General features: G+C 38.7%; 1 protein-coding gene across 1 annotated transcript; it reads right to left on the bottom strand.

Moving 5' to 3' along the window:
• Nucleotides 1–225: 225 nt before the first annotated feature.
• On the bottom strand, nucleotides 226–5,317 carry heyl (hes related family bHLH transcription factor with YRPW motif like). Its single transcript, XM_058754104.1, has 5 exons — nucleotides 4,748–5,317; nucleotides 2,958–3,024; nucleotides 2,528–2,611; nucleotides 2,336–2,417; nucleotides 226–1,440 (listed from the first exon to the last, which is right to left on the bottom strand). The coding sequence occupies exons 1-5, from the start codon at nucleotides 4,825–4,827 to the stop codon at nucleotides 821–823; spliced, it is 933 nt and encodes a 310-aa protein (XP_058610087.1). The 5' UTR covers nucleotides 4,828–5,317; the 3' UTR covers nucleotides 226–820.
• Nucleotides 5,318–18,787: the final 13,470 nt, after the last annotated feature.

The following is an 18,787-nucleotide window of genomic DNA, read 5'->3' as shown; positions in this document are numbered from 1 at the left end:
CTGGTGTCCAGTATAGAATAAAAAGACATGATATTGATAATACTTTTTCTTTGATTTTGTGATTCAGGAAGAGGCACTCTCAGACATTCACAAGATTATGCATACATGCCTCTGAGAGAACTGTGATCAGCACATTTTGTTCTAGTGCTGCCATCTTCTGGAAGCTACATGTACTTGCACACACAAGTAAGTGAACAAGAGGAACAGTGCTTTGATAAGGCACATTTTTCTTTATGTAATCTCTCAAATGTATATCATGTCAGAATCCAAGTTAATGCATAAATGACAGAGTAAACAAGTACACTAATAAAAAAAAAAAAGATAAAAAATCAGAGTTCTAGAAAGTTCCAGTATCTAGATCTCAAAATCCAAGTTCATAGCACTGAGTTTCTTTGAGCCCTCTCTTTCTGGGAGTTGCATTTACCTTTGATTTTACACTTGAATTCTACAGACCATTTCATTTCTCTCCAGACTTTGTTTTATTTTCTTATTTCTAAACTCTCAGAAAAAGTACAAAAGCAGTCACTGGTGTACTAATATGTAAAATTTATGTATTAATATTCACCCTTCTATCTTATATCTTTATACGGGTAATTCCCCAGTGACAGCATTTGTACCATTTTCCTGAGACTTTGAATGCTTACTGGAGTTGGAATAGTAGATGGAACTGACAAAAAAAACAAAACAAAACAAAAAAAAAACATTTGAATTTGAATTGTTCAATGCTTTGTAGTTCCTTTTAAAGGTGGTCATAAATAAGTCCAAATGACCAAGATTTTTTTTTTTCCTTTCAGACTGTCATAAACTCCAAACTTCTGATTCAGAAAGCCCCAATCTCTGTGCCCCAAGCCTGTCCGGACTTACTGGAGCTGCCCAAACCCCTGCGACCTGGGGCTGGAGACCCGAGAGGGGCAAAGGGTCTGAAGGAAATCTGGGGAGGGGAGGAATTGGAGGAGGATGAGGAGGATGATGGGATTGTGGGTCCATCAGGTGAGTGCTGTTGAAGTCTGTGTGGATGTCCGGGGATAGAGGGCAGTCGACGAACCGGGGTCAGCGCTGGACTCAGTATCGCCCCCTGGCTGCTCAAAGATCCTACTCGCAGGGCTGGTGAAGGGTAGCCCAGCAAGGCGGCGGTGGCATGGGGGGCCAGATCCCGGCGGGTGGTTGGGGGAAACGGGCTAGACGAAGCTGGAGATGAAGTGGATGCAAGCTGAGGAAAGGAGGGCCAGGGCCAAGGAGGAAAAGGCAGAGCGGCGGGGCTCTGGAGGAGAGGGTCCAGCTCACTGGCGCAGTGGCTGAGGTGGGACACGAGGCGTGCGCCGATGGGGTCTGAGGATTCAACCCCGTCCAGAGAGCTGAGGTATCTCACCACCTCTCCAACACACTCCCGAAAGCCCAGAGTCCTGTAGTCCACTGCCAGAGCACGAGCATCAAAATAGCCTAGGAGAGAGAACACTTAAATGATCTACTTGATACACAAGGCAAGGTTTTATTTATTTATTTATTTTTTATTTTGATTCCAGGGAGAACCCACAATGATAATAATGCCCTTTTGAAGGATCTCCTAATATGAAAGCAGCAACAAATTTTTATGCATAAAGACCCATTTACAGTACCTTTCAAAAGTTTGGAGTCAGCCAGATTTCTGAAGGATTATGTGACACTGAAGACTAACGATGCTGAAAATTCATTTTTACCATCAAAGGAATAAATTACATTTTTAAATATATTAAAATAGAAAACAGTTATTTTAAATTGTAATAATATTTCACGTTATTACTGTTTTTACTTTATTTTTGATAAAATAAATGCAGATTTTTTAACATAAAAGATGTCTTTCAAAAAAATCTCACTGAACCCAAACCTTTAAATATATAGCCTATATAGTGTGAAAAATATTAAACATGATTTTACAAAAACATGTTATTTTTTAAATAAATAATTGCTTTATGTACTAAAATAGTATCTGTAAAACAGAATAGCACAGTTGTGATTAATCTTAATGACATTTGACCAGTCTCTAGAAGTACATTCTGTAAGTCAGTAAAATTCAGTAAGTTTTAATACACGTAAAGATAAAATTTGAACTTTTTCAGAAGTAAATTCCAGTGGTGTTTGAATGTGCGAACATCACTGTTACAATGTTGTAGGTAGTTGCTGTTACTGTGCTGTTGGTAAGGTTCATGCCCATAATACAAACATGTGAGTCGAGTTATGCACTTAAGTGAATATTTGAGGTTATGGACTGAGGTAAATCCATAACCCACATTATGAGCAATACTGTATACGGTCATGAAGGTTCTCCTGAAATTTCTCACTCAGTATCTTCTCTCACCTTTGCCACCCATGGCATGCAGCAGTTTCAGGTGATCCACGGTCATCTGAAGAATCTCAGCCTTTTCCAGTTTAGAGGAGCCCTGACCAAGTGGGAAGAAGGAACTGGTTTTAGTTTTTTAAATTGAGATTGTCCAGTCAGCTGTTTTGAATATACAATATAAAGCATAAGACGAAGCCTGTGGCATCTTACCTGTTTCTCGAAGGCGCTGGGTACGAGTCTCCTGAGCTCCGACAGACTGTGGTTGATCCTGTCCCTGCGTCTCTTCTCAATTATCTGTGGAATCCAGCGGAATCAATTTAAACACAGAACAACAATTTGAAGTGGAAAGCATTTGCTAACTGGATTATTTTTGTGGCCGAGGCCTACTTGCAGCATTCTTAAGATCAGATTTTTGGAAAAAATACTAGGAAAGTCAACTAGGAAAACACAAATCAAAGTCAGACAAGAGGGCTTAAACTGTAAAAATGCATGTTGCTGCAGAGGGTCATGTTGCAGGGAGTTTTGAAAAAGGCCAGCGTTCACAGAAGAGACCTTGTACCGAGATCATATACGAATTATAGATTTGGTCTGTTCTCGAACAAGCAGGGGAAAAACCAGAGCTAGATTGACGTAAACTCACCCCTCTTCTCTTCTTGCGCGCCAGGATCTGTGAGGTACTGCCTGGAGACATGGACCCAGTGACAGGGCTGAGCAAGAGAAAGAGTGAGCGGGGAAGGGGACAGATTAAAGCTTTGATGTCAATGCATATTGTTGTCATTACTGTACTTAATACAACGCAGAAACGCTGTTGCACATCATCAAACCCAATCTAATTTGTCTTGGGGAACAGCTAGACACGGGAGCGCCGGGGTAAACAGAAAACAAGATTATTTTGGTTTAACGCGTTTTTGGGCATTATTGTCAGATGGCTGATATGTTATGATTTTTGCATCGTAGAAAAGCATTTTCTTTTTAAGCTCAAAAGACATGATGATTACATATCCGCAGGGCAGACTGAAAGAGTGGCTTTTGCGTGCACTTTGAGCACATCAATACTTGGTATTATCCTTCAATGTGGATCTGGTTTGCATGGGCACTTTCTGCGCTCTGCCAGCAGAATGACACTGTTTGTTTTGCTTTTACTTCAACTTCCATGCAGAACTATTATTTTTATATCGTATTGTAGTTCCTTTTAACATTAAGAGGCTTAATGCACAAACATTCGTTTGTTTAGAGGAAAAGGGTCTAGTCCAAAAAGAAAATTAGTTACAGGAATAAACTTTGTATAGAGTTTTTGCATTCTGGTTAAGAGTTGCAATAAGATGAGAAAACATTGGTCATCGTAGGGCGCAATTCAAAAGGACCAAACGCCGGTTACATATGTCTTTAGTCTGCTCTTGATTTGTGTCACAGCTTTACTGAAATACTGTATCAAAAAGACTAAATGCCTGAGAGAAAAATGTAAAACAGACAGAGAAGGAAAAGGCATGCTGAGCTTAATTCTCGTCAGTGGCACAGTAATAGGAAGAAACGCCTCTCAAGACTAAGTCAAATAAGATCATTATGGGCCTGCATCAGCCGCCCGCTTGACATTGGCCCTATATGTGTGATTTTGACAACGTGTGTTTGCTCGCATAAACTCCTGTGTCACGGTACTCAACTATCAGGAGTATAGATGACAGTGTAGATGACAGTGATATGCGCTACTTAGGGAGGGACAACAACAAGGCATTTTCCGCTGAATCTAGGTTTTAATATTAACAATTTGATGATTTGTCACAATTTTGGGCATGTGTCTTCACCGTCCCCTCATGCAGGATCTATGCTTCTCATTAAAATCTGACTGAATACTGATGCATCATAAAAAATCAACAAGCAAAGCACAATAAAACATAGCAATAAATGAAAAATTGTAGTCATAATTTATTTTAATGCTACAGTGTAATTACAAGCACAGAGTTATATTAATTATAGTATTAAATACTATAGATTTAGTTTAGAGTTGCTTGTAATTGTACATAATTTAACACTATAGTTAATACATGTAACAAGGAATTATTGTTACTAAATAATGTGTTACCAAAATTGCTTATCTCGGAAAATGCCAAATATCTTTATAACGACATATAGCATTTATATATCTTGATTTGTGAATATTTAACATTTTATGAATTATTATAAACAGCACAGTGCATCATCAACCCTGAAGGCCCATGTAGAGTCGACATGCAGTTCTCAAAAAACACCTTGCATTTTTTTTTGCACTAAAAAATTCACTTGTAAATTTCAATTAATATTTAAATTAACTTAAGAGAGTTTATATTAGAGTTTCTGAGTTGTACTGTGAGCTCTACATGTACAGTAGAGCGACTGACAGCCATATATCATCCCTGCTGAGCACATTATACAATGTACACTCAAAGTTCTCACCAGTAGCTGTCCTCCTGCCCGACATCGATCAGTTCGTCCGTGTCTGAGTCTGGGGAACTGTAATCATGAGGTCTCTTCATCGCCACAGGGTCCTCTTTCCTCCTCTATCCCGGCGAGGGACTGTTGAATCGATGGAGCGATGGAGCCGTACGAGATGATCTGAGATGATCTCAGATGATGGATTCCTCCTCTGTCCTTCAAATGCAACTGTAAGGAAAGCAGCCACCTTCTAATGCGAACACGCCCCTCCCTATTTCCTCTCCACCTTCTTCTCCTCTATTTCTCCCTCTGTCCTCCGACCACAATACAAGCACGCTTGCTTGGGAGTCTTTATTAGACCTCTGTTGCTAACTAAGTCTGGTACTTGTTTCTTCTTCTATGTGTAGTCGTGTTTTGACATCTCCAGAACCCCTGGACTTGAAGCCAGAGAATGACAGTCCTTCTGCGTTCTCTCACGTTTTCGTCTTTTTCTGGCCCTTTCTACCTCTCGGTCACCCTGGCTAGACTCGTCCTCCCGCTTTCTGCTGCAGCAGCACAAGTGACTGAACTTGGGCACTTTGGCAAAGTTGCCAGTTTGGCTCCCTCTTCCTTACCCTCCCACACTCCCTCCCTTCCTCCCTCCCTCCCTCCATCCCAGCCCCTCATCAGCCCTCCCTTCTTTCTCTCTCTCTGTCATTTCTCTCCTTTCAATTAGCCTCTTCTCTCCGCTGTCTCATCTCGCTCTATCTTTACCCCCCTCTGTCCCTCCCTCCTTCATTCTGTCTCTGTTTCTCTGTCTCCTCTTTTCCACTCTTTTTAATTAGTTTCCCTCCCTCTCTCCCAGGACAATAGGAAGAACGCTGTGGGAATAGTTCCTCGGATTTGGACCCACATGCACACATACAGTGGCCCCAAAAACGTACATTAACACTTGTATGAAGTTCACACAGGTGTCCAGATATGTTTTGACAGCATATCTATTACTTCAATACTCTGAAACTTTATTATTTAAATGTTTTGCTTGAAAAGTGAGCTTCCACTGTCTTTATGTAAAATGAATGCTTTTGTTTTTGGACAAAACATTTGGACACTTTTTCCCCACAAATATATGAAATATGTCTTTTATTCCTGTGATGGCAAAGATTATTTTTCAGCATCATTACTCCAGTCTTCAGTGTCACATGATCCTTCAGAAATTATTCTGTTATGCTGATTTGCTGCTGAAGAAACATTTCTTATTATTATCCATGTTGAAAACAGTTGTGCTTTAAACTTTGTTCTTGTTTCTTATTAGTTCAAAAGAGCAGCATTTTTTGAAATTGAAAACTTCTGTAACATCATAAATGCCTTTACTGTCACTTTAAATCAATTTAATGAATCCTGCTGAATAAAAGTATTTCTTTCTTTCTTTCTTTCTTTAAAAAAATACTGATCCCAAACTTTTGAACTGTAGTGTATATATTGTTCACAATTAAAAGAACACTTTGGATACTCCTTAGCTGTCAAACAAATGTGTTCATTTTTAATGTGATGAACTACTCATTTGGTTACTGCCGTCATAAAATCAATGCAACACTAGCTGGATATAAATAAAATTATTTTGAAAAAGTTTTTGAGTAGGCTATGGCCTAAGTGTCCAAATACGTTTTGCAGCCCAATATCAATTTAATCTGTTTATCTATACAGCAACATTGGCTCAACCAATGGCTTGAGTTTGAGGCAGGATTATCTGTTTGTTCAACCAGTGCCAGACAGGGGGAGTGTTTGGGAAACCTGTTTGGGGGAAACCTGTTGTTATTATAGGGATAGTTGACCCAAAAATCTAAATTCTGTCATTATTTACTCAGCCTCATGTCGTTTCAAACCTGTAAGACCTTCGTTCATTTTAAAAACACAAATTAAGATCATTTGGATGAAATCCAGGAGATTTCTGACCCTGCATAGACAGCAATGCAACTGACATGTTCAAGGCCCAGAAAGATAGTAAGGACATAGTTAAAATAGTCCATGTGACATCAGTGGTTCGACCTTAATTTTATGAATCCACGAGAATACTTTTTGTGTGCATAGAAAACAAAAGTTACGACTTTATTCAACAATTTCCTCTCTTCCATGTCAGTTGATTGTGGCAAGAAGGGATACAGCTACGGCCAGAAGTGACGCAAAATCTCGCAATAAAATTGTGTTTGTTTGTGCTAGTGACAGATTTTACACACTTCAACTGAACTCTCATTAAAAAAAAGGTACTAAAGCTGTCACTGGGGTGGTACCCTCCTTTCAAATGCTACTAATATGTACCTTTAATATGCACCCTTTATGGGTAAATAAGGTAATAAGTGACAGCTTTTGTCCCCTTGAGTCCCTGTGGTGGATGCATCCCTGAGTCTGAGGGATAAAGCAGCTCTGATAGTGACCCTGAACTGATGCCCTCAGTCTAGAGAGAGATGAAGAGAGTTTAAGAGAGGATTTAGCCACTGAGTGTCTGAACAGATGATCTTTTCAAGGATGACAGCCTTTTAGTTTCCCATGTCAGACACACGGTATTTTCAAAAGAAACATTTCACTTCACACTAATAGTGCTAAGCACGTACACGTAAACTCATCCACTACCGTGGGAAGCTGTAGGGCAAGAGCAGCCATGGTAACTAGAATTACAAGTGTCTGGCAGGAGTTTGCTGTCAGGAATGGTGCCTTACTGACCCAAGAGCTGCAGCAGCATGCCCTGCATTACACAATACCCCATCCACCCCTCTGCCTTCCTGTTGGCCTGCTGTTTTGATTCCATGGGGCCGTATGCAATTCAATAGTTTCCTGGTGTGCACATATTCATGCCAGTGCAATTGTGTGGGACAGACAGCTCCTCTGATGCAATTACACCTACACTCTTTAAAATAAAGGTTCCTTATTGGCATTGATGGTTCCATGAAGAATCCATTGAAGAAAAGGTAGATTATTAAAATATTCTTTATACTTAGGAATAAAACGGTTGTTTTAAGAACTGTTTCCTGAAAGTTTCTTTGGGGAACCCAAAAATGGTTCTGGCATCACTGTGAAAACCCCATTTTTGAAACCTTTATTTTTAAAAGTGTATGTGCAGTGACCGCCTAAAAGATTCATAGATCACAAGATATGCTGTACAAAATGAAGACAAAAATGAACGTTAGTTCTGGCAGCTCACGTGAGTCAAGCTTGCATCAGCTGGTTCTCAGCTCATCACATCTACCTATAGGAATACGACACCTATCGCGGCATTCCTAAACTCTATTCAGTTTTAATCAGCAGCTTTTCCCGCTTACTCAGGAGCGAATCACCCTCCTCCATCCCGAACTCCTCCTTTCGCACAGTCAGGACTTGGCTTTCTGATATTCCTTGCTGAATCAGACTTCTTTTCTTGAATAATGTTACACTTAAATATCATTAAGCACATTAATGATATCTGCTTTGTTCTGTTCTGTTTACCCTAGGGGGGTTATTATTGTTGCTATCCCTGCTTATTCATGACAGGCTGCATGGATGGGCAGGGAGTTTTTGCACAGAACAGAACCATACCACCAAACCAAAACTTTATGCTAAGTATCTATCATTTTGACGATAGTGGTCCTGACAAACTGTGTTTGAACACTCATAGGTTGTTAAATGTTAATGGAATATATATTTACAGTTAATGTACCAGACAGTGTTGGGGAAGCTAATTTAAAAATGTAGTTTGCTACAAATTAACCATAATGGCATATAGCTGAACTATAGTCAATCTGCTGTTTTGAAAAAAGTAGTTTGGTTTTTGTTGTACAAAAACCAAGTAGACTACATTGACATTTCCTAAAGACCATTATAAATGTGCACTTATAGTGTACTTAAAATCTTAAAAGTATGTATTTTTAAGAACTGAACTTGCGGGGAATACAATATTAATGAAATAAAAAAACACGAAGGCAGTAAACTGTCATGACTGTTTTTAGAAAACACTTTCAGGAAGTACTTTCTTTTTTTTTTTTTTTTAAAGTGCACTTTGTAATAATGTCAAATTAAAGGAACAGTTCACCCAAAAATGAAAGTTGTGTCAATAATTACTCATCCTCATGTGGTTCCAAACCTGTAAGACCTTTGTTCATCTTCAGAACACAAATTAAAATATTTCTGATGAAATCTGAGAGCTTTCTGACCCTGCATAGACAGCAACACAACTGACATGTTCAAGGCCCAGAAAAGTAGTTAGGACATCGTTAAAATAGTCCATGTGACATCAGTGGTTCAACCATCATGTCATGAAGCTACGAGAATACATTTTGTGTGCAAAGAAAACAAAAATAACAACTTTATTCAGCAATTTCTTCTCTTCCGTGTCAGTCTTCGACACGTTCACGAGAGTGCCATGATGCATGAATACTTGAATACTCTCCATTTGGAGGATATCAAACATGTTTGATATTTTGAGCTGATTTTAAAAAGCATATTGTTTTTATTTGTCACATGTCTCCTACCAACAAGGCACGAGTTTTTGCGTGAGCTTGTTGTGTTCAGAAAAACTTAAAAGTCTGGAAGTGTGTGACTCTCAGTCGTACAGATTTTACTCTGAAACTATACTTACAAAGAGAGCAAGTTCCTAGTGTTTTAAAAATCTGTATAGATTTTAAAAATCGTGTAGTATATTCCAGCCTTTAGTAGCACTGCTAGCTGCTAAACACCTGCACTAACTTTCTTCCTGCATTCACAAAATAAGAGTTGGTTCAGAGAAGTGAAGTCTTTTCTTAAGTTTTGATAAAAGGTTTGCCAGTATTTTATGATACTTTATTATGAATTCAAAATTCTTTGTGGAGTGTCACTTAAGGGCCACTGTACATGTAAATGTGTGCTTGTTTGCATCTGTTCATGAATTTTCCCAGGGTATGATCCGTATAAAGCGCATATGCATGTTCAAACATCTCCCCTCTCCTCCTGCTTTTAGAGATGGATGATGGCAGCAATTAGCAGTGAGCGGACGTGTGGCATTTGACCGTCGCGGGAGGCTTATGGTTTGATGTGTGAGTCAAAACGAGTGTAAGAGATCCCTTTATCCTTCCATCCTCCCCCGACTCCATCTCCTTTCATTACCAATCCCTCTTTTATTCGGGTCTGGATCTCATTTCCAGAAAGCAAGAAGAAAGGAGCTCGAGAGAAAATCTATGAAGTCGGGCCTTTCGCCATGTCTGTGCTGTTATTTTTGTTGTCCACCCGCTTCAAAGCCGAGCTTTCTTCTCATTCTCCGTTCTGATTATTTTTCTTTCGCAAGGTTTTTCGGCATCCTTCGCTTCTCCCCCTTTCTCCTCCTCTTCCTCTGAGTTTTTGATCTTTTTCATGGCACACTTCCTCCGCTGATGACAAATTAAGGGGGAAAATCGCTGTGGAAATTGGACGAAAGCAACAGAGGGGGGAATTAAGTAAATAAATAAGTTGATCTTCAAAAATAGTTTGAAGGGGGAAAATTGAGAACAAGAGACGGAGAACAAAGCGAACGCTGGTATTGAGCAAAGCGGCTTCTTACGCTCTTGGTTGGCCACTTCAGTGCTTTTGCAAAGCCCTCCCTCTTCACCACAACAAGAACAGCTCTACAATTGAAATTAACAAGCTCATATTTTTACGATTCTCTCATAGAAAGAAGCTCATGCACACACACACGCGATCGCCCGCTTTCTGTTTTTCACACACACTCGGAGTCGTACACACAAGCTAATGTGCAACTTGCTTATTAAATGTTACTGCCAAATGACAGCAGCCAAAGCTCACACGGTCTTCCTCGAGCGGTAATCGTGTATTAATTTGTGCTGACACACACACACACACACACCCACGCGCCCACATGCATTTAACCAGCTCTGCCACATCTTGCATGACTTTCCTCCCTTTATGTGTAAATCTCAGCGGCTGACCCCAAAATCAGCTTGTGTTTTGATGTTTCTTTTCATTTGACTCTCTGAGTGTCGGAGAGCAGAGGCCCCACTGCGAGCGCTGACGAATCCCACAGGGACTTATCTCTCCTCCAGCCACGAGAGGAATGCCAGACGCTGAGGCCTGCCCACTTTAAAGCCCACAAATGACACAGCTCTGCATTGCATGAATCTGTGTATGTATATTCATGGACATGTGTCCCTAAGTACACATGCACTGAATGCATGACACATGTCACAACTGACTGGGTTATTGAGGAGGAGTCTGTTTGCTTTCACATGGCAATTCCTCTTTTTTTTTCAGATGAAATTTATTGATGGATATCTAAAATGATCCATAATGTCATTGAGGCAATTCAGTTTATTATTTATTATTTATATTTTTATATTTACTGCTTTTATTTATGAAATGTGTGTGTGTTTGTTTGTTACTTGTTTTATTTATTTAATTATTTTATATTTATAATTATGTAATTATATTATTCAATTATTATAGTAAGTCAAATACATTTTATCATCAATTTCCTTTGCACATTTGGCACATACAGTAAAACATTTTTATTAGTGGTGGGCCGTTATCGGCGTTAACGTGCTGCGTTAAGGTGAGACTCTTATCGGGCGATACAAAAAAATATCGCCGTTAATCTATTCTCAAAGTTGGGTTGGGAGCTGGGTCTATACTACGCAAGCTGTGATGACTTTCACCTTGATATTTTAGCCGAATTGCACTGTAGGGGGCGAGAACGAGTCTTCGAACCTGTGTGCATGCGTGCTAACATGGATGCAGCTATGAAGCCGCCGGGTTTGCATCAGGGAAAATTTATTTTTAAGAAGCTTCCCAATGGAAATCGGCAAGTCATTTCTGTCTCTACGTTACATGGTCGCGCTCTCTGCTCTGTATCGCGCGCACAGCGGAGTTCCGCCCCGGTTCGCACACACACACACACACAAACAAACGTAAGCGCACACACAAGTGAGCACACTCCCACTCCTATTTGTAAATATTAAGCCGCAAAACGTCTATTTAAATATGACTTCTCTAAGTGTGTCTCTGTGTTAATGTATGGCGCAGACGCATGGGTTTGTTCACTATTCATACTGAAGACCGCGTGACGCTTGCGGCGATATTAACGTCTGTCGTCTCACTAAATGAAGACATAAATACATGAACAACATCTCCAGAACTGCTCTGAGAGTCACTTCATGAGCATTCGAGCGTTTCATTTGAGAAAAACTATCCTCACGGCAACCCGTCAAAATAAAAGTTCGGTTTCACTTGAAGACATTGGGCAGAACGTAATAGGCTACTACTACTAAAACTATTAAAACCTTTAAGGAATAATCATACAATGTCTTCAATGTTATTATCAATATTAAATTCTTGATGACCGCTAGTTGTTTACTACTAGTAGTGAACTTATTCTGATCTACTTGGCAGAATTCAAATGAGCCATTTTAATCTAGATTAATTCCAAGATTACAGTGAGATTAATCTAGATTAAAAAAATTAATCTATGTCCACCACTAATTTTTATGCTTTCCTTCCTTTTAATTTTTATTATTCCTATTTTAATATTATAGTAAAGTATAGTTTTTATTCTACTTTGTTATTTATCTACTGAGGTCCGCTATAAGCTTTCTTTATCTTTCTGCATCTGCACCTTTTTTATTTTTTTTAAATTCCTAATATTTTTCTTTGTATAAAAAGACTTCTTACATTTTACCTGCATAATTGTGAAATAAATAGATTAATCTATAACTAGAATTCTATAATTCTAATAAAAGAAACAACTGAAAATTAGAGGTAGACATTTGTATTTTATTATTATTATAATAATTTAAGTGTTATTTTAATATCTATACTATTAAATCTATAATCTATAATCTACATTCTATGCTATTAATATATATATATATATATATATATATATATATATATATATATAATTGCCTTTTATTTTTATATTTTTTGGTTTTATATTTAATTTAGGTTTTAGTAATTTTATTTAGAAATTTTATACATATTTCTTATTTATATTTAGCTTTAATTTATTTTATTTCCGTTTTAGTTTTAATAATTTTCTTCAACATTTATTTCAGTTAGTTTATTTCTAATTTTCATTCAGTTTGTTTTTGTTTTGTTTTACATTTATATTTTGTTTTATTTCAGCTTCATTTCATTGTTTTTTAATAGTTTTAGCTAACAATAACAACAATGGATTGCACAATGTGACCAAAGTTATGTTACTCTGCGTGCATGTGCTGCAAAAAAACATAGTAACATTGGGCCCATCCAGTCAGTGAAGGTCACGATACCATGATTTACACATTCATGATGACAGTCGACGTCTATACTGCTATCAAAAGGCAGTGTGTGATTTCAGGCAGTGAGTACGGCAGCCTCCACCCTCTATCTCTGCCAGAGGAAGACAGCAACGTGTTTACCCACGCAGCCATGCCCGCCTCATCCGGCTCCCAAAGGATAAATAAGAAGGGCAAAAGCCAACAAGAGGAAGCAGAAAGGGCCCTTTGTGGCCGAGAGTGAGGTCCCTTTCAAGCTGTTTTCCCACAGCGCCGAGCCCCCGATAGAGGGCCTGACTGCGGTAACTCTCGCTGGTGCCGGGGCCCAGACGGGCCGGGTAGGCCTCACTAGGCCACAAGCAGCCATTGTCTGTCGCCACAGAAACCAGCGTCTTCATGTCAGACATGTTTTTCTGTTTGTTTTCTTTTTTTGTCTTTAATGTGGCCAGGGGAATGTTTCCTCCCCTTCTCCCCCCAACCCATCCACATTTCTTTCCCTTTTTTCTTCTCCGTCCAAATGTTATCCTCCTCCCTCTCTTTCTTGCTCCATCTCTCTTTATTCCTCCAAAAGATTGTCATTTGTAAAGCTCTTGAGCAGTAGGCAGGCCCTATCTTTGTCATAGTGTTGTGGTCTGCCTTTTTTTTTTTTATCTTACTTTATGAGGTTTTGGCACAAGCTCATACTTTTCCTGACTTGAAAAAGGGGGAAAAAACACTCAAAAACAACAAAACCTATCCCCAAAGAATTCTGTCGTTCCCACGCTAAGCCAATTTTCTCCTCAAGATTAAACAAGCTCCAACAACAGAAGGAAAAGGAGAAAGTGGAGAAAAGAGAGAAGATCTGGTTATGATTCGAGACTCTAAACTAAGAGAGGATGCCCCACAGACATCGAATGAGAAAAACAAATCTGGAAAAAAGAGAAGTGTTTCTATTTTTAAGAGTCTAAAGAATGTCACTGTGTGCCATGACTCAAAGGATTTGCAGCTCCATGGTAATCAGTTCATTCTGACTGAGATCGTCGACCACATCACACACTACGCCATCTTTTATGAGCTGGGCAAGAGGAGGGGAAGAAACGAAAGTCAGAATAATTTATTTTGCGCTCGTAGCCAGTGCCACAGCATTGTTTTGGCAATGTTACTCTAAATGCTCTTCTGTGTTTGCAACCACTGTTTATCTTAAAATGGATGTGTTTTATGTTGCTGAAATATCTCCTTGGTTTTGTGTTTAGATTTTCCTAAATGTTGTTATATCTTCACAGCGCAGGGGTGAATTCACTAAATAGTTGCCAAACTTTTGCGCACGCAGTATCTCAGCACAAAAACGTGCCTCTTATTTTCTAAACACTGCATTTCGGTTTAAACTATGCTAAATATGTTGAAATTCATAAACATTTTACATTTTACTAAACTAGTGGCTAATTCATATGAATTTGTACAGTTTCATTTTGTACGTTTCCATACAATCGGCAGATGCCCCACTGACGGTTAGAATAAGCTGTGGACCTTAAAGGTGGGGTATGTATTGTTTTTAAAAATGCTTTAGAAAACTGAGTCGGGCCGAGTAACAAAACAAACTTGTAGCCAATCAGCAGTAAGGGGCGTGTCTACTCATGATGCGGAGGAGAGAGCACTCAGTGCACATGATGGACATCAGCCAAGCGACGACAGAAAGATAGAGATGGCGGATAAAAAACAAAAGAGGAAAACGCCTGCGGAACAAAAGAAGGCTTGTCTACACCAAACGCGATAGTTGTCGTGTCGCGTTGCGCCAGCTAAAGTCTGTCTACACTGGACGTGAAAAAGCAACCATTGAAAATCATTTGAAATTTGTCAATACGTCATAAATAGAACGTGGCAGCAGTTTACTGTCGGGGATTTGTCGTGTCCCATCCAGTGTAGACAGCATCACTGATTATAATGAGTTCTATAGTATTTTGTCACCCCGCGCCACTTGCGTCCGGTGTAGACACGGTGTTACGATAAGGCAAGAAGTAGGACCTGTGTAAATATCAGATCAGCTTTCCAGCGCTGGGAAGGCTGGGAAGGCCTGTGATCGGACGCCGAGGTTGCTCTGTTTCTTTTCGATAGGTGAGTAAAATTGGTTTTGCTTTGTTTCACAGAACTAAACGTTGCCTGGGTTGCATACGTATGTGTGGGGCGGAGCTATCAAAATAGGGCCAAGACCCTTTTGGGGTAGAGGCGTGTTTGTTTTGGTGATTTGAAATATCAACATTGGTTACCAGAAATCTCTTACCCCACCTTTAATTTAAAGGTACACTATGTAACATTTGGTGCTCTAGCAGTTAATAAACAAAACTGCATGCATCTTGCAGAAGAACATTGTAGCCTGTTTATGTATACAGCGATGCAGGTACTGGGATACTCCACAGCCGCTGTCATCCCAACAAGTCCAAAATAGTCAAAATATAAACACGCAGTCAGGAAAGAAAGCACAAAAGCTATCTTTGGGATGGTATCTTCTCAAATGGAACATATTTTTACCTTATTTTCCCCTAAAGGGTGCATATAGTACCTTTCCAAAAGGTACTGCCCCTTTCGAATGCACTTATTAAAGGTCGTACCATAGTGATTCAGGATAAGAAAAAAAATACGGATTGGAAAATGGATTCACAATGTACTTGCTCATTATATACATTTTGTAAATTTTGGACAAAAAAGTTACATTGTGAACCTTTAAATTAAATTGCAATGTAAACCTTTTATGCATGCATAACACATTCCTTTCTATATAAATTAGGTTTGTGTCTTATTGACAAAGCTCAACACTATCTGTCTGCTGCAATTAACATTGCACTATAACCGCCTACAGAAGGACGATGCTTAACAATGGTTTGGTCAACCAGCTTCATCAGAGAACCCATGCTGGTTGAACAGCCTGACCAGCTAAATTAGCAGCTAGACCAACGCTTACCACCAAACCAGCCTGCAAGCTTCTATTTTCTGCAGGACTGGGAGATTGTCTTATTTTAATTCATTTCTAAATTAAATTTTTAGCTATAACATTCTTACATCTTTTCAATTATCAGATATATTATTGATGCATGTATAATTGATTTAATGAAATGATATGTATAAATGCCTATAAAATAATGCAAACTATATATGGAAGTGGACAGACTAATAATAACGAAAGATTGAAGAGCATGTAGAATGCATCATACATTGTCATGTCATATACATGTTTTTAAAGCTAAGTCTACAATGACTGAGACACCTAGACATTAACTGAGATGTATTGACCTTACACTTTGCATTGGAAAAGCTGTCGTAGCATTCCAATGAAAGCTAATTTTAGCTTTCCAAGAAGAAGAGATTATACAGAGTGTGAAGGAGGTGTGGATGAAAGGATGGGTTCAGGATATATGTGCTTACACAGCCTGAAATACGTGGCTAAAGATATAGGCTAATGCTAGTTGTTCAGTTTGTGCTTGATGAACAGCCAATCACAAACCAGCAAAAACAGCTTAAAGTTACCATCTTTACTATAACTGATTAATGTAATGGCTCTTTGGTACTTATTTAATATGTGCATCTCTGTTTAGAATATGCAGACCATTTCAAATCTGAAAATGTCAAAAGCTCAAGTATGCACAGTTGTTGGGTTATGAGCTGATTTTGGATAGTTATTGAGTTTTGTTGCCCATGTCAACTCAGGCTTTAGTCCGGGTTTTAGTTTTGGATTAGCTCAGTGTTAGTTTGGTCTTAGTTTCAATGTTTGGTGGGTGTTGGAGAGCTGTCAGTCTGTGGTCAGCCTGCATGATATTGAGGGCTGCAGGCCTCCGGCTCTGTCCACCACGCTGCTATGTTTGAACTTAATTACAGCCAGTCGGCCCTGTCATTACAGCCCAGAGCAGCCGAGCGACAGCCGGCCCGTAGGTAGTGGCAGCAGAATCCCAAACAACAGCATGCAGTCACACACTCTCTTGGGTACAGCAAACACACATTGGGATGGACACAGACTTATCCAAACCACACAGACACAAACAGAAATACAGATGCGAGCAAGACCATTGTCACGCACGCCACATTAACACAAACAAAATCCTTGCCTTACAGCAGACACAGATTATCATACATACTAAAGTCATAATATAATCATTGTGTTCTGTCATTGACAGAACTGGGGGAGTAGTTGATGGAATAGTTGACCAAAAATGAAAATCATTATTACATTTTATAATAATATATATTGTATGTATATATATATATATATTGCTTTAATTAATCATTTGCTAATTATATGCATGGGTATCATTATGTTCTGACTTTACTTATTGAGGCACATGTCTAACTAACTAATTCAAAATCTATAACCACAATGACATATTACTTAACAATTAGTTAATAGTTCTGTGCCTCAACAAGTAAAGTCATAACATAATGATTCCTTTGCATATCATTAGCTAATGATTAATTAAAGCAGACAACTGGAAGTTGAAAGGCATGGCTTCGACCCAATGTGGTAATTAGGGAATTAATACATTATGACACATTTAACTAATAACAATTTATTGATTACTTAACCCATGAATCATACAGAATGTTCATTAGTTGGTGATGCAGTAATTGTTAATAAATGGTTTAGTTCATCGTGAGTTATACATTAACTCATGATTATCTGTGCATTAGTTAAGCATTATTTAATGCATATTTGTGCACCCGTATTGTAAAGTGTTACCAGAATTTTTGTAGTCATAGCACTGACCAGGAGATGTCAAGCTAAAAATGGCAATGCATATTAAATACACAAAAAGTTTAGGATTGTAAGGTTTTTTTTTGTTTTGTTTTTTAAAGAAGTCTCTTATGCTCACCAAGACTGCATTTATTTGATCAAAAATATAGTAAAAAGTAAAATTGTAAAATATTTTTACAATTCAACTGTTTTCTATTGATATATATCAAAAATATATAATTTATTCCTGTGACCAAAGCTGCATTTTCAGAATCATTACTCCAGTCTTCAGTGTCACATGATCCTTCAGAAATGAATCTAATTTGCTGATTTGGTGCTCAAGAAACATTTCTTATTATTATCATTGTCGAAAACAATCATGCTGCTTAATATTTCTGTGACAGCAGTGTGAAAGCATTGTAGCAATGTTTGCAGTTTTACTGTCACTGTTCAATTTGATCAATTTGTTGAATAAAAGTAAAAAAAAAAAAAATCCTACTTCCCCTAAATTTTTAACCATATGTATTATAATATAAAATGACAGAAATAGAAATAAATATAATTATATATAATATTATTATATTAATTTTGGATTAACTATTCCTTTAATAAATTGAGGAATGAGAAGGAAGAAGTCAATGAGTGCAGCTGATCTAGGCGGCAAAGCTCTGCTTGTGGCCGGAAGCATGTGGTTGAAGCAATAGCAATTATTACTCTCCTTTGCCTCAAATAAATGATAATAAAAAGGCTGACATGTTTATTTCTGGCAGTCGTTGGCCTGGGAGAGAAAGCGAAGACGCGCGGGGCACAATGAGACATCGTCTCCGAATGACACAAGGACATTAAGTGGTAATTACAGAGAGACGAGATTTCCTTTCTGACCACAGAGGAGAGTGGTGTCTTCAGACTGCAGAGGGGCGCCGGTCCTATTAAGGTCCCCAAAATTGGTATCATATCACCAAGACCCCCAACTACACCCCCCATCTGATGTCTAGATCCTCCAGACCCTTTGTGGTGTATTATGACCGTTCCACCTCAAACAAACACACCCACCTACCCGCCCACAACACGCATACACACAAAAGAGACAGTCAAGGCTGTGTCTCAGATCTCGTGATCAATGTGCGAGGGGTCTGCGCT

The sequence above is a fragment of the Onychostoma macrolepis genome, chromosome 19 (genome assembly GCF_012432095.1).
Source record: "Onychostoma macrolepis isolate SWU-2019 chromosome 19, ASM1243209v1, whole genome shotgun sequence".
Lineage (NCBI taxonomy): Eukaryota > Metazoa > Chordata > Actinopteri > Cypriniformes > Cyprinidae > Onychostoma > Onychostoma macrolepis.
The sequence above is the reverse complement of the archived record's forward strand: the minus strand, read 5'-3'. Positions and strand labels throughout refer to the sequence as shown.

What these genes read in the sequence shown, in the direction of transcription:
- heyl (XM_058754104.1), bottom strand. Translation starts at nt 4,827, where the DNA reads ATGAAGAGACCTCATGATTACAGTTCCCCAGACTCAGACACGGACGAA. An exon ending in CGCGCAAGAAGAGAAGAGGG is followed by an intron (nt 2,612 to 2,957) that starts GTGAGTTTACGT and finishes TGGATTCCACAG; the next exon opens with ATAATTGAGAAGAGACGCAG. An exon ending in CCAGCGCCTTCGAGAAACAG is followed by an intron (nt 2,418 to 2,527) that starts GTAAGATGCCAC and finishes CCACTTGGTCAG; the next exon opens with GGCTCCTCTAAACTGGAAAA.